Source organism: Mastigoproctus giganteus, chromosome 1 (genome assembly GCF_048544385.1).
Source record: "Mastigoproctus giganteus isolate SK-2022 chromosome 1, ASM4854438v1, whole genome shotgun sequence".
NCBI classification, from domain to species: Eukaryota; Metazoa; Arthropoda; class Arachnida; order Uropygi; family Thelyphonidae; genus Mastigoproctus; species Mastigoproctus giganteus.
The window spans coordinates 166,563,272-166,580,303 of NC_143575.1; the positions used below are offsets into that span (position 1 = coordinate 166,563,272).

Here is a 17,032-nt window from a genome sequence, read left to right on the forward strand (position 1 = left end):
CACTGCTCATCGTGGACTAATGTTATTAGTGGAGTCCCTCAGGGTTCAGTATTGGGTCCATTATTGTTTTCTGTATTTATAAATGATATTGATGATGGTATATCAAGCTTAACGTCCAAGTTTGCAGACGATACGAAGGTTGGCAGGGTTGTCAAGGACACTACTGACACTATGCTACTGCAACAGGATCTCGAAAGGTTGAGCAGATGGGCTGAGAGGTGGCAAATGAAGTTTAACATTGACAAATGTAAAGTACTACATATGGAAAACAGCAACCCCAGAGCAACATATCAACTCTGTGGTACTACACTGACAGTGGTAGAGAATGAAAGGGACCTGGGGGTGGTTGTGCAGGCAGATATGAAGTTTTCTAAGCAGTGCAGACAGGCTGCAAGAGTAGCTCATGGTGTATTGTCGATGATATATAGGAATTTTTCTAGCAGGGATAAGGAGGTGATTATTCCCTTGTATAAGGCAATGGTCAGGCCACACCTAGAGTACTATATACATGTCTGGAGGCCTTATTTCAAGAAGGATGTAGAGATGCTGGAACGAGTACAGAGAAGGGCAACAAGATTAGTAAATGGAACAAAGGGGTGCTCTTACGAAGAAAGGCTTAAGTTTTGCAAATTACAGTGTCTGGGGACTAGGCACCAGCGAGGTGATCTAATAGAGGTGTATAAAGCCTTGAATGGTTTGAGCATGCTCAATGCTGATGGGATTCTTCCTTTTGCTCAGAATAATCACCTGAGAGGGCATAAATTCAAATTGAGAAAAGACAGATGTAGGATAGACGTGAGGAAATTTGCCTTTAGCCAGTGGGTAGTTGATTGGTGGAACAGACTTCTATCCCTTGTTGTGGAAGTTGATAGCCTAAATAAATTTAAGGCTCAGCTGGACAGCTATTTCGAACGAACGGAGGGGTGAAGTGGAAGTTTTTTTTTTTTTTTTTTTATCTGGCTCATGTTGCATAAGCTTGCTTTCTTGCATCATATACCTCTACTAATGCTTAAAATATTTCTTGAGAATATAAACTTAATTTAGGTTCAAAATGAGACAACAGACATGGAATGAAGAGCACCAACTGCTCACACAGTTTATTATTACAGCAGGCAACCGTTATAACGCGGTTCGCTATACGCTGATTCGCTATAACGCTGTTATTATATTATAACCCGTGTCTGACTATAACGCTGTCACAGATCACTATAACGCTCTTTTACAGATTACATTTTTGACATATTTAACGAAATCGTTTCATTTGATGGAGTCGATAGCTTGAAAATGAAGAGCAAAACAGCATTAAAACTTTTCCCACGCTCAGTGAAATTTTCTCGCACGCTAATTTAATTTCAGTACAGTGGCTTGTTACGTAGTTCCTAGATCAACATTTTAAAAAATGACGAAGTATATTGCTTGTAATATTTGCGTTATATGCATTTATCCGAAGTCTAGTCATCACTCAGTACCGTATTAGACAACGTGCGAAATGGACAGTTTACTCGAACATTGTATCATAATTAATGCAACCAACGCAGTTACATTTTCGAAGAATGAAAAAAGAATGAAAAATCAACAACGTCTGAGCACAGTACGAAGACTATAAATGTAAGAAAAAGACTGAATTTTAAAATTAGACGTTTTGAAGCGAATCGATTCCGGTCAATGACAAGCGGATGTGTGCCATAATTTAGGACTTGCAACTTTAACTGTAAGAACAATTATAAAAAAATAAAGAATTAATTATTGCAGCGGGAAAGGTAGCTGTTCCACTGCAAGCAACTAGGACTAGGCCGGCTATTAGGATTGAAATGGAAAGACTTTAATTTTATTGAAGATAATGTCCAATGCAGAATTCAGTTAAATTAAATATTAACAAAAAAAAAAAAAAAAGAGAGAGAGAGAGAGAGAGAGATTAGCCAATATGATGATCTGAAGAAAACTCGCCTAAAAAAAAAAAAAAAAATGTGGAACCATTTAAAACTGGTAAGGGCTGGTAGAATAGATTTAGAATCCAGGGAGTGCAGATCAAGGAGCCGAAACTTTCAAAAAAGAACTTGTTAAAATTATTGAAGAGGTATATTATGTGTTATACTTCTCAACAAGTTTTTAACATAGCTGAAGCAGGACTTTTGTGGAAACGAATGCCTAAAAGAAGTTTCATATTGAAAGAAGAAAAAACATGCCAAGTTTCAAAGCGGCGAAGGATCAGTTGACGTTATTGTTGGGTGGTAACGCTGCGGGGGATTTAAAATTAATACCCCTTTTAGTTTATTTGGAAGAGGGCCAAAGTTCAACTCAAAATCCACACATTTTTCATGATTAAATTCATCCATTAAATTAAATCAATTAAATTCATGATTTTAATTGGAATTTTAAGTTTACTTTTGATACGCAAGTAGTTACCACATAATTGTATGTAATGCAGAATATTTTATATGTGCAAATATTTGAATATTAAATATTTTGACCGACATTTGTGCATCTTTTCATTACCGTTTATTATTGATTAGGAAATATCCTATGGCACCGACCGCAGCTCACAAATACATATGTTACCTTATGGGAAAGCGGCGCTCGCTTAGCGCGGATTCACTTAGCGCTCTGTTTTTCCAGAACGAATGATCAGCGTTAAGCGCGGGTCACCTGTATTATTCTCATCAGAGTCATTAGGCCTATAACACACTCCTACTCAAAATTTTGATCTCCCAGTGCTTATGTCACACCAACTGACTCGACACTGCACTGTCTAGCGATGTCAACTGGCTGCGCTTCTTTGGATTTTATGTGTTTCTTAACTAATAGCATAACCCCTCCTCCCTTTCTATCCTGTCTATCCTTACTGTACACATTGCACCCCCCAAATTCCAGTTTTGCATTCCTTATATCTGTGTGACAACTCCTTTCTGATATCCCAAAATATCTGCCTTTGATGTTTTGACGAACACTTCAAATTCATCAAATTTATTTACCAATCTCCTAGCATTGGTGTATATGCAAGTATACATGCATCTGTTCTTATTCTTATTTACCCTAACACAACCCATGTGTTTACTTGTACTGCAGTGACTCCCAACAGTCTCTGAAATACCCTGCATCTTGTTTTCCAGTCTGCTGCTCATTCCAATAAAAGCAGTGCAAGAATCATTTTCACCTCTGCCAGCGGCTACTGTTAAACTCCAAGCTAGCACCTAACCTAACACTGCCTCGATAACATCAGCAAATATTCTTGCACCCGTTCTATTTAACTGTCTAAATCCCATCACTGTAGAAGCAGTCTCTCTTGTTAACAAGCACAGACCAGGCTGAAAAAAATTGTACCCCTTGAGCCTTGCACAAACTTTCCAGGGCGGAATTGATCGACAAGGCTCTCATCATATACTCCCACCTACCTTGTGTGGGCAGAATTGCAGACACTTTCAAATTCAACCATAATTCAGTTTTTTTCAACAGCAACCTGTACTTGTTAAGTAATTCCAGTTAGAGCCAAAGTGTACAACAATATCACCTTTTGTGCCCTTGAAAGATGATATCTGCTCTACAACGTCATCAACCTTTGCCCCTGGCAGACATACCCTGGTCCTGTTTCACCTATCCTTTTTATACTCAAATTTCCCCGTTTTCCTAACAATAGAGTCATCGACTACTGTTTCCTGTGGGACCAGTGCATTCTGCCTTGGGGGATGCCGCTGTGTTTCGTGATGATGAAGTGCAAGCTCTGGTGTTGATGTGGGCAGCTGAGAGCTTGATGGGCCCCTCAATTTAGATCCTTCGAGGCCATCCACCCTGTACTTCAAGCTCTCATATAAGCCCATAAGAACGATGAGTTGTCGCCTGATTTCCTCACACTCCTTACATCTTGCACACACAAAGACATTCCCCTTGGCAATATCATGTCCCGTACCTGATTGCTCCAAAACATCAAACAAGCAGTGCATTTTAAAAGGCTGTGATTCAGAGGACAACTGCTGCCCTGAGTTCTCCCCTGAGCCACAGCACTCCCATTAGCTTGAGCCTTTTGCTTTTCTGCTCTGGTCTGAGTCATGATTTCAATTCAATTTCAATACAAAATTATAACCCTAAACTTATATCCCAATGTAGTTATAATACTACATATCTATATATATATTTTTCTGTATCGAGTATTATTCCAAGTTTCATTATATAACTTCTATATCAAGTTATGTATTAATTAATAATGTTACGTTTGTAAAATCTAAGTCGCTATATGTATTTATAGTTAAAAAAGTAGAATTTAATTGACAATGAAGTTTAACAAGATTAATAAATTTTACTGATTAATTGATAATATTATGTACTATACTAAGCTTAGTGGAGTCCCTCAGGGCTCAGTGTTGGGTCCATTATTGTTTTCTGTATTTATAAATGATATTGATTATGGTATATCAAGCTTAATGTCCAAGTTTGCAGATGATACAAAGGTCGGCAGGGTTGTCAAGGACACTACTGACACTATGCTGCTGCAACAGGATCTGGAAAGGTTGAGCAGATGGGCTGAGAGGTGGCAAATGAAGTTTAACATTGACAAATGTAAAGTACTACACATGGGAAACAGCAACCCCAGAGCAACGTATCAACTCTGTGGTACTACACTGACAGTGGTAGAGAATGAAAGGGACTTGGGGGTGATTGTGCAGGCAGATATGAAGTTCTCTGAGCAGTGCAGATGGGCTGCAAGAGTAGCTCATGGAGTATTGTCAATGATATACAGGAATTTTTCCAGCAGGGATAAGGAGGTGATTATTCCATTGTATAAGGCAATGGTCAGGCCACACCTAGAGTACTGTATACAGGTCTGGAGGCCTCATTTCAAGAAGGATGTAGAGCTGCTGGAACGAGTACAGAGAAGGGCAACAAGATTAGTGAATGGAACAAAGGGGTGCTCTTACGAAGAAAGGCTTAAGTTTTGCAAATTACAGTGTCTGGAGACTAGGCACCATCGAGGTGATCTGATAGAGGTGTATAAAGCCTTGAATGGTTTAAGCATGCTCAATGCTGATGGGATTCTTCCTCTAGCTCAGAAAAATCACCTGAGAGGGCATAAATTCAAATTGAGGAAAGACAGATGTAGGATAGACATGCGGAAATTTGCCTTTAGCCAGCAGGTGGTTGGTTGGTGGAACAGACTGCCATCCCTTGTGGTGGAGGTTGATAGCCCAAATAAGTTTAAGGCTCAGCTGGACAGGTATTTTGAACGAACAGAGGGGTGAAGTGGAAGTGGGTTTTTTTTTTTTTTTTTTTTTTTTGGCTGATGCTGCATAAGCTTGCTTTCTTGCATCAAATGCCTCTACTAATGCTAATGCTAACGCTAACGCTCTCCAGTATGGGATATAACATTGCACCGTATAACAATGGCGGCAAGTTACGAATGGTAAATCTATGGACACTAAGTAATTAATCAACTTCCAAAATCTCGCTATCTAAATTCAGAATAAACCAAGGATCTTGACTAGGTCTATAAATCTAATTGCAGGGAGACTTCCCCTAGATCTTTTCATTATCTACCGAGGGCTCTTTCAAGAGAAGAATCCCCACTTCCATTCCATTCTGGATATGCAGATCTCCTTTGTGTTAACTAAAGAAAACACTGTTTCAGCGAGTTCGTCAGTGTGTGGCGGACCAGATGGGACACCTCGAACCTTGGGATTGTGACTAAAAGATTCCTTCCAGATGTAATGTTTACAATGAATAAAGTAGTGGGAAGGTGGTTCTCACTGAGCCTTGAAACATCTTTCCTGGTAACGGGGCATGGCTCCCTTAATGAAAAGCTATTTCAGCAGGGATTCTGAAACGTGGATTGATGCGGATGTGGGGGGAAAAGAGAACTGGTTCCATACATTCTTTGACTGCATTCAATATGAAGAGCAACGAGCACAACTGAAAACTATTGTGACAAACCTTGACCCTGGCCATATTGACCAATTTATTATGATGACTGACAACCTGAGGGCCTTCCAAACATTTGCTAAGGACGTTTGAACCAGACGCAGACACCTAAACTTGACTAGAACCTAAACCTGACACCTAAACCTGACCACCAAACTAGGACTTGAGCTGACTGCAAAATGATAAATTTCGTATCATAAGTTTTTCTTTTCTCTCTCTCTCTCTCTCCCTCCTCTGGGTCTGGAACTAGTTTCTGGATCCAGAGTAGCAATAGCACTCTCTTGCTACTCTTTCCGTCTCCGTCCTGCACAGGATAAAAATCATTGTGTGGCATGGAAAACTTTTTTATTTTCTTTTATTTTATTTATTTATTTTTTATTATATATATTTTTTTTCTCCCGTTCTACCTGTTGCTGGTACTTGATTGATGCCCCCTTCCTTTCTGCGATTGGGGTGTGAGATTTAAAGGTTTTTTTGTCCCCACCACCACACACACACACTTGCATTCCTCTATGGCCAGGGGCTTTCCAGATCAGGCTAACAACCTCTCAACCACTCATTTTTTTTTAAATTTTTTTTTTATTTTATTATTATTATTTTATTTTATTTTTTTTATTTTATTATTATTATTTTATTTTATTTTTTTTTATTTTATTATTATTTTATTTTATTTTATTATTATTATTTATTTTCTTTTTTTTTTCCAACAATTTATCCTGGACTTGGGCTCCCCTGGGCCTGGGAGTCCCTCTCCTCTTTAATCATATCCTCTTTTCACCTTATTCTAGTTTTCTTTTCCTCCCTGGGAAAATTTTCCCAGGGAGGAGGGCGCGCAGATAGTAGGGGAGGCTTTGCCTTCCTGCTGCTAGGAACGAGTACCTGGAAGTGGAAGCTTAGGTGATCCTGCTTCCAAGTAGCCAAAAGGCCAATACACGATGCTACACTACAGAACACACACACACACACACACACACACACAAAATTTTTCTGTCCTATCACTTTTTCCCATGCAGGATAATGAAAACCCCCTTTCTTTTTTTTTCTTCTTCCTCTCTGCTTCCTTTTCCCCTATCCCAGTTTAACCAGCACAGGACTCTCCATCGTGTGTGGGAGGGAAAATTTTTTTTTTATTATTATTATTACACAACACATACTGGCCTTACCCTGATGGAGTGCAAAAACTGAACAGAGCAACGAGGCAGAGATGAACTTCTGTTCTAGGAGCCCCCCCCCCATGCAAAAATACAAATACAATACAGAACTCTCTGTCTCATAAATTTCTATTTCTGCTGCTTGCCTTTTTTATAGATACTACCATAAACACTGTGCTTCTGAAATGGCTTCTGTGATTTCTCCTCTCCCTTTCAAACCAGTCTAAACACGTCACAACCAGTCAGCATCCATTTACCTCAACTTCAAACTCACAGAACCAACTCTTCTTCTTCTTCATTTATTCAACTTCCATTTTCTGGAACAAACCTCCCTTCACACATTTGCTGAAAATTGCAATCTACAGAAAATCAAGTCAGATGTCAACTTTCAACCCTTGCACGATACTAAGTACTCTAGGTTCTAATACCTTTTGTATTTGGGGTTTTCATAAAAAAAAAAAAAGATTTTAAATGTAATCTTTCTGTAGCATAAAAGGAAAGCAGGAAAAATATATGAAAATTACATTTGTATTTATAGTTTGTACATGCTGCAATATACATGTCTTTTCTAACCACTGTTTTTCTGCTTGGACATTATCACTCTTTTTCTTCACTGCAAGAAAAGCAATAAAAAAAAAGACATTCTTAAAAGAATGTCTTTTTTTTTATTGCTTAAATCTACAATATTAGATGTTTAAAAACAGAATGTGCAAAATCCTGTGTTTTCATCAAACACAAATTGGATCGCACCCAATTCTGTTTGTGATTGGGCCCATCCTCCATCCTGTAGCAATTTGAAGGGTGTTAAAATGCTTCACTGACTGTTGGTTTCCATTGTATAATGTTTCCTTTTTATTTTAATATCAAGCTTATTCAGATGAGTATTTAGTGGTGAAACAATTTCTTAATGTGTCAAAAAATGATAACTGGGATCATTATTAAAACAATCTACAGCTGACATGCAATTCATTATTTGTCTCTAGTTTTGTGCTTTGGTGTTAAAATATCCACCTAATTTATTACAGAGTATACTGAACTGTATAAGGAAATTCTGTTTTATAGAAAGTTAAGTTGGAGGACAATAAAAATAAAAATTTAAAAAACAAGTCACATAAAAAACTAGGAATTTCAAACATTCTTATAATAATAAGGTTTTATTACCTAATCCCTTCATATACAATATGAAGTGTACAATAAAGGTGTGGAAAAGTTCATAAGATCAAAATGAGGTTATAAATCAAATTTATAATTGTCAATTTTTGTCATTTTTAAGATCAGAGGTTCATAAAGCAAATGTTCGTAAACTGAGAGCTTACTGTAATTTATGTAATGGTGAAATTAAAACATCTAACTTTTTTTAGAATGAAACTTTTATTCCTCATATCAGAGTGGCTAATATTATACGGAAATGACATGGTTGAAATGTACTAATTTATATAAGCAAAATTGGGGGGGGGGGGAAATAAAAGCAAAGAAAAACAGCCTGAAAGCATTTTTTTATGTGTTTTTTACGAACATTTTCTTGGATAATTGGAATGTTTAAATAACTGGAATTCTGCTGTATTTCTTGGTGGTTTTTTTTTTTTTTTTTTTTTTTTTGCATTAATACTTAAATAGATTTAAGGTAATATTGTAAGTAATATTTGGATAATAGTTCATATTCATATTTATTTATATTTGATCAACTTTTTTTTAGTATATTACAATGGAGAGTTTTACACCCTGTCTAACTGATCTATGTAAGTCCTTATGGGAAGTGATGCATAGCTACTGGTGCATTCTTGAGTGGCATGACAAGCAAGAAATTCATGTCTATCACTCAGGAGAAGGTATGAATGAATATCGAATTTCATACAATTTATCTAATTGAGGGGAGGGGGAGGATTAGTGTTAAAGGTTAGTCTTAAAACAACCTTGTTCTCAAGATTTTGAACTTAAATGTCATGGATAGCTGTTAATTGAGACTGAATTACTACTAATCTGTAATACTCAACAAATGTGTACTTTTCCATCACATTTATTAATAATTTAACGTGTTTGCTGACGCAATACATATATGAGTTCAGAAGGCACCCAAGCACTGTGCCATAATGCATATTCTTAAGAGCAGCCACTGTTTTAAACAGTCAACAAATGAGTGCCCTAAAAATATATAAAATTAACAGCTATTCAAATGTTGGCAAACTGAACTCTTTGCAGCAAAACTTGGTTTTTGTTTATAGATTTGGAACAGTTTTATTTGTTCTTTGCTTATACTGATGTTAGTCAATGTACATGGATAAATTTTTTTTTATATTTTAAGATTGGTTCTGATTTACAGAATCAATCTTAGCACAACTTATTGTTTCCTTTATTCTTATGAATTCTTAACCTTTACTTTTCAACCATTATTTATGAACTATCAGACTGTTTAGTATATTTCAACATGAATTTTTTTTTCCCACAACATTCCAAAAATTACAGTGCATTGGGTAGCATACTCTCAAATACAGCTGACAGGAAATGTGTTAATTCATGTTTCTGTTGTTCTTAGCTATTGCTGATGTAGGTTGTGTTTTATTTTTTATGAAAACCCAAGACACGAGAGGTATTACAACCTATAGTACCTAGTACCGTGCATGGGGTGGAGGTTCAGAAGACGAAAGAAGATATTTGTTGACATTAGACTTGAACTTCTGTAGACTGTAATTTCCAAAAAATACGTATGAAAGAAGGTTGTTCCAGAAAACGGCAGTGGAATAAATAGATGAGGAAGATGAAAAGTTGGTTCTTTGAGTTTGAAGTTCAACAGTAAATGGATGTTGGCTGGTGGCGGCACATGTTTGGACTGTTTTAAAAGAGAGAGCGGGAATTATGGAAGCCAATTCAAAAGAACAGTGCCCGTGGAAGTATCTGTAGAAAAGGCATGCAGCAGAAGCAGAACGTCTGAGATGAGTGATTAATTAACCTAACTGCCCTCTTCTGAATTGAATCTAGAAGCTTGAGAGAGAGGTTTTGGGAGGCACCACCCCAGATGTTAGAACAGTATTCCGTGGTTGGGCGGATTTGGATTTGTACAGAGGGAACAGCTGTTTGGAAGAAATGTAACGCCAAGAGCAAAAGAGAAAACCATGTTTTTTAGATGCAGATGAAGCAATATTTGTGATGTGCTTGTTCCAAGAGAGATTAGAAGTCAGGGTAATTCCAAAAAGAGATATATCATCTTGCCTAGAAATCAGAGTGTCACCAAAGATAAGCATAGATGCAGAAGAATCCTTTTGTAAGATATAAGACAGAGCTGAGTTTTAGAAGGATTGACATGAACTAAGTGTCATTGCCCCACTGAAGAATTACCTGGAGATTGGCATTTAAGGAATTGGTAGCAGATATTCAAAAAGTTGAAGCTGATTGAGCAGGGCGAGGTTTCTCAAACTGAAAAGTGTAATGCATTGTGCTATCATCAGCAAAATTATGGATAGGATTTCTGGTCAATGGTAGAAGGTCATTAATATACTAGAGGAAAGGAGTTGAGGGGAAGAACTGAACCTTGTGGGACACCAGCATTGGTGGAGAAGTTAGAAGACAGAGAGCCATCTACCACAGGCTTAAGTGAGCGCCAGAGAGAAAACTGAATAACCAATTACGAAAAACAGTTGGCAAGCCATAAGATGGAAGATTGTTTAGAAGACCTTTATGCCAAACACGATCGAAAGACTTTTGAGATGTTAAGAGCAACTGCTTATGTTTCACCGAACTTTTCCCTTGAAATTGTCCCTAAATGGGTATTATAAGCCAGAATATCACCAGTGGAGCGACACTGACTGAATCCATACTGGCGATCGTTGATCAGACAAAAGGTTTCTAGATAGTTTGAGTTGCTGGTTAATTGATTTTTCTATTACTTTAGAAAGGGTAGAAGTAATTGCAATGGGATGATAATTGAATGGGAGGGATTTGTCACCCTTGTTAGGAACCGGCTGGATATGAGCAAATTTCCAAGCAGATGGAAAAACACCTTTGGAATAAGAAAGTGAGAAAAGGCGGCAAAGAACAGGAGTAAGTTTGGGAGCACAGGTTTTGAGAATACATGGAGGAATACCATCAGGACCTGGAGCTTTCAGAGCATCAAGTTTTGTCAAAATCCTTCTGACATCCTTTTGATGGAAAACCATAGGAGGCATTGAATGGAGTGTGTTGGGAATGGTAGGAGATGTTTTACCCAGATCATTAATACATGAGTTGGAAGAAAAAGCTTTGTCTCCTTGGCCAAAGTGACAACAGAACCAACTGGTTTTGACAAAGGTGAGAGCAGAGATGGGCAAAAGTTGTGGCCAATAGTTTTGGCAAGAGACCAGAATGCTCGGTTACTATTAGGGCAAGAAGCAACTTTTCAACTCTTAGCCTGTTAAAAATATAGTTTGGACCGATAAATAACTGCTTTACAATTGTTGTGAGCTTTGGTCTAGGCAGAAAATGAAACTGAAGAATTGGAAACAAGCCAATTATGATATGCAACATTCTTATCTTGAACAGCCTTAGCACATTTATTGGAAAAACCAAGGTTTAGATAAAGGATGAGATTTTAAACTGGAGTGTGGAATAAAGGATTCCATTCCAACAAGATTAATTTCACTGACATGATCTGAGCAAATGTTGACATCATAAGTTTTGAAACAATCATCCGACGAAAGAAAAGAAGTCTCGCAGGTCATCCCATTTTGCATCTTTGTAATTCCAAACAACATGAAGTTGGGAATAGCCATGAGATAAAGGCTCCATTTGAGAAGAGACAATCATCAAGTTGTGATCTGAGGTGCGTAAAGGACCACACTCACTTCGACCGTAACCTGGTCTTGGCGCATTATAGCCTTAGTTGCTAATGCGTCAATAAAATCCAAATCAAATCAAATTAAATCAAACTTCGACTGTGTACTTAGAAGGGTTGTTGGTGAGGAAAAGATCAAGCATGTTGGCTGTATGGTAAGGATTGTCCGGTATTCTTGTACATAAATGAACAATCTGTGCAAGGTCATTAGTAATTGCAAAAGTCTCAGCATCTCAAGTCAGTGTGACTAGAAAACAGAAGCCTGCTGGATTTGTGTACATTAAAATCATCAAGGAAAATTAGGAAAGTTGAACTGGAGAAAGTCAAGTTGCAGAGAGTGGAAGTCGAAGAGCTCCAAATGATTAGTGGAGTTAGGAAAAGGGTAGAGACAACAGTTGAATTTAACACAATGAGGTAGAGAGATTTTAGCCAGAGAATATCGAAAAGAAGAGATTCCAAATTACCAAGACAGAGAATATCGGAATGGACATATGCACAAGTACTACCTTTGAGGTGAAAGGAATCATACAGCAAATAATTTGGTCATCTGAGATGAGTAGTGGTTGAATCAACTAATAACTGAGATTCCCTCAGAAAAAGTACATGGGGTTTGGCAAACTGTAAGTGGAAATGGACATCGTTGAGATTAGAAATGAGACAATGTATATTTGTGAAATGAACTAGGAAGTGTTTGGGAGGTTTAGATCTTTCACAGAAAAGTTTTCTTTATTAATTTGACAATTCATGGTATTTTTAATAGTGAGAAAAAGTGGGGTGGGGGGCGTGTTGAATGAAGTAATGAAATTTTTGGATATGGCATACACATGGTAAGAATATACCCAGTTCCTTGACATAACGAAGGCCCCTCCGTAGCCAGGTGGGCAGGAGCATCAGTGCTTAGCACAGGCTTCTTGATTAGACCGGGGCTCGAGCCCGTGACCACCAAATACGGAGGATGCGGAAAAGTCAGGGAATGACCACCGCATATCCCGGAGCAATATGGCCTTAGTTGCTAATGCTCCTAAAAACCAAACAACCTCTTACCAGTCTTGTTGCCCTCTCTGTACATGCTCAAGCAGATCTAGAAACATTTTTTCTTAGAAACATTTCATAGTACAAAGAGGGGTACACAGGGGTATTTTTTGCACCTCATTTTTTTAAAATAATTACTGCCTTTATGAATATTTAATAGCAATTTTTCCAGTTTCCAGTTTTTATGGATTATAAAAATAAAATGTCCTGTTTGTAATTATAGTAAGTACGTAAAATATCAATTTTTTATTACTCAACGAGGTGATATTAGTACTTGATGATCACTGGTGGCTGTACGAAAATAGTGTCATAGAAAATGCTTAATATGGAATGGAAAAATAAATATGGTATTTTTATGTTCAGAAAGATCATCTTGAAGTGGCAAGTATAATTAAAATCCCATTTCAATGAATACTGTAACTGTAACTGTTAATACTGTAACAAAAATTTCACTGTATATTATCTTCACTGTATAATGATATTTTCAGTTTCAGATGACTTCTCTTACTAATAGTGCTTCATAATTTTCACTTGAACAAAGTAGCTGACAAAAAAATCCAGATCAATGAATTATTTTAACTAATCTATATCTAAATAATAATAATAAAAGTATGTGAATATCTTGAATGGATAATGCTAAAGCAAATGAACATTGTTTTGGTTTTTAGTGGTGCCTCAAACTCATTATCTGATAAACTGTGTAATGTTTACTCCATATTGTAAATATAACAATTGAATATTTACACTAGCACTTTACACTCTCACACTAGCAAGGCTTTTGTGGATTTATTGGATGATTGTTTTCTACATCAGCATGTTCGTGAGGCAAGAAGAGGGAGCAATACTCTTGATCTGATTATCAGTAGTGATTCTTCATGCATTAAGAATCTGCAGCTAGATGAACCACTAGGTGGCAGTGATCACAGTGTGTTGAAGTGGGATTTACTCAAGGAGGTAACTACCATCAGAGGTAAAGGGAAGGGTTTTTGTTTTCGTAAAGGCGACTATGATGGTCTGAGACAGTATTTAAATTCTATACAGTGGACCAACTGATGATGTTACCAACAGCAAACTCAAAATGGGGAGCATTCAAGGAACTAATCTTGGAGGCTACCAGGCTTTACATACCAACTAAGAAATATTGTTCAAGGTTTAGGCCTTAATGGTTGTCAGATGAACTAATGAGACATGTGGCAGAGAAGAAAAATGCATGGGATACATACAAATTAATGGGTGACATGGAAGCCTATGATAGATATAAGTTGGTCTGTAACCAAGTCACAAAGGAGATTAGGCAGGCAAAGGCAGACTACGAAAAATCCTTGGCAAAGGATGCAAAGAAAAACAGAAAAGAGTTCTTTACCTATTTAAACTCAAGAAGGAAAGGGATGAATCAGATTGGTCCACTGGATATTGATGGTTCAACAGTTGAGGATCCTGCTCAGGTGGCTAACAATCTAAACGAGTATTTTGCCTCTACATTCATGCTTGAGGAGTTATTCAGGAAGGAGAATGATGTAGGTAAAGTAAACATTGGCAGTGAGCCAGATGATTTTGTAATAACTGAGAGGAAAGTGGAGGAGAGATTGTTGAGGATAAACATAAAAAAGGCACCTGGGATGGATGGGATCTATCCAGTTATATTAAAGGAGGCAGCAAAGGAAGTAAGCAAACCCCTAGCCATAATTATGAGAGCTTCTTTGGACTCAGGGGAGGTACCCATAGACTGGAGATGTGCAAATGTAACCCCAATTCACAAAGGAGGATCAAAGGCTGACACAAGTAATTATAGACCTGTTAGTTTAACTTCTGTTCCAGGTAAATTAATGGAGGCACTGGTTAAAGAAGCACTGCAGGATCATCTAGACAAGAATTCAGTTATAGCTCAGACGCAGCATGGTTTTGTTAAGGGCAGGTCTTGCCTGACCAATTTGATTGGATACTATGATGTAGTCACAAAAGAACTGGATGCAGGGAATAATTTTGATATTATATATTTGGATCTTAGAAAGGCTTTTGATACTGTTGCACATGGAAGGCTGCTGCACAAATTGGAGCAGTGTGGCATTGGAGGCAAATTGCTGCTATGGATAAGGGGATGGTTGAGTGGCAGAAGACAGAGAGTGGTAATCAATGGACACTGCTCAACGTGGACTAATGTTATTAGTGGAGTTCCTCAGGGTTCAGTGTTGGGTCCGTTGTTGTTTTCGGTGTTTATGAATGATATTGATGATGGGATATCAAGTTTAATGTCCAAGTTTGCAGATGATACAAAGGTTGGCAGGGTTGTTAAGGACACCACTGACGCTATGCTGCTGCAACAGGATCTGGAAAGGTTGAACAGATGGGCTGAGAGGTGGCAAATGAAGTTTAACATTGACAAATGTAAAGTACTACATATGCGAAACAGTAACCCCAGAGCAACGTATCAACTCTGCGGTACTACACTGACAGTGGTGGAGAATGAAAAGGACCTCGGGGTAATTGTGCAGGCAGATATGAAGTTCTCTGAGCAGTGCAGACGAGCTGCAAGAGTAGCTCATGGTGTCTTGTCAATGATATACAGGAATTTTTCTAGCAGGGATAAGGAGGTGATTATTCCCTTGTATAAGGCAATGGTTAGGGCACATCTTGAGTACTGTATACAGGTCTGGAGGCCTCATTTCAAGAAGGATGTAGAGGTGCTGGAACGGGTACAGAGAAGGGCAACAAGATTAGTGAATGGAACAAAGGGTTGCTCTTACGAAGAAAGGCTTAAGTTTTGCAAATTACCGAGTCTGGAGACTAGGCACCGGCGAGGTGATCTGATAGAGGTGTATAAGGCTTTGAATGGTTTGAGCATGCTCAATGCCAATGGGATTCTTCATCTTGCTCAGAATAATCAGCTCAGAGGGCATAAATTCAAATTGAGGAAGGACGGATGTCGGATAGATGTGCGGAAATTTGCCTTTGGCCAGCGGGTGGTTGGTTGATGGAACCGACTTCCATCACTTGTTGTTGAAGTTGATAGCCTAAACAAATTTAAGGCTCAACTGGACAGGTATTTTGAGCGAACGGAGGGGTGAAATGGGAGTGGCGTTTGTTTTTTTTTTTTTTTTTTTGGCTGATGCTGAATAAGCTTGCTTTCTTGCATCATATGCCTCTACTAATGCTAATGAATGTTAGAGAAACACCAACATAGCACATAGTTTATATGTAAAGCAGAAGTTTTGCCTTATTCTTTCATGACCATACTCAAATCCAGTGCTTCTTTCTGTCTGTCTGTTTCCCTCTTTGTTTCTGGATTACTTTTTCAGGTCTCATTTTAGAAATGTTTAAATAATATCCTTCGTTTGGCAAAAAATGTTACAAATAATAATAATAATCTAATTAAACTTTATGACAATCTGAAATTAATCAGATGTGCTGAGAAGTGAATTGAAGTTTATCATTGACAAATGCAAGGTACTGAATCCAGTAATCCCAAATTAACTTACGTACCAGCTGTACGGTACTATACTTAGGGTGGTGGAGAATGAAAATGACCAGAGGGTAATTATGTAGCCACATATGAAGTTCTCTGAGCTGTGCAAACATGCTGCTAGGACAGTTCATGTAGAGAAAAGGAGGTAATTATACTGTTGTATAAAGCAATAGTTGGGTACCATCTTGAGTACTACATACAGGTTTGGAACGCTCATTTTAGGAAGGATGTCGAGCTGTTGGGATGGGTGCAGATTAGAAGTTGGGAAGAGATCTGATAGAGGGATATATATAAGGATTTGAATGGTCTGAGTAAGCTGAATAATGATGGAATCCTTCCTCTTAAACTACATACATGAGTGGCATGCATGTAGTCTCATCATAAATTGATATTCAGGAAGGATGATTGCAATATACATATCCAAAAATTTGTCTTAAATCTGTGGATTGTTGATTTTGGAACAAACTTTCATCTGATGTTGTAGGAGTGGATAGTTTGAATAAATTCAAGCAAGAATTAGAAATTGGAAAAGTGATATGACGGAAGGTGTTTTTTTTTTTTTTTTTACTGCTGTATAAGCTTGCCTTCTTGCATTGTTTTTGGCTACTGCTACTTCAATTTGTTGTATGACACTTTGGTTGGTCCATGACAGTTCGGTGTACAAGACAATTTGTT

At 37.7% G+C, this 17,032-nt stretch overlaps 1 protein-coding gene across 1 annotated transcript in view; it reads left to right on the forward strand.

The window, feature by feature from the left end:
• The window catches only part of Vps50 (vacuolar protein sorting 50), a 731,402-nt gene that overhangs the window by 318,374 nt on the left and 395,996 nt on the right, over positions 1–17,032 (forward strand). The window contains exon 11 of the mRNA XM_090374870.1: positions 8,755–8,887. Within this exon, the coding sequence (XP_090230996.1) occupies positions 8,755–8,887 (133 nt within the window). The remainder of the gene's footprint in view (positions 1–8,754; positions 8,888–17,032) is intronic.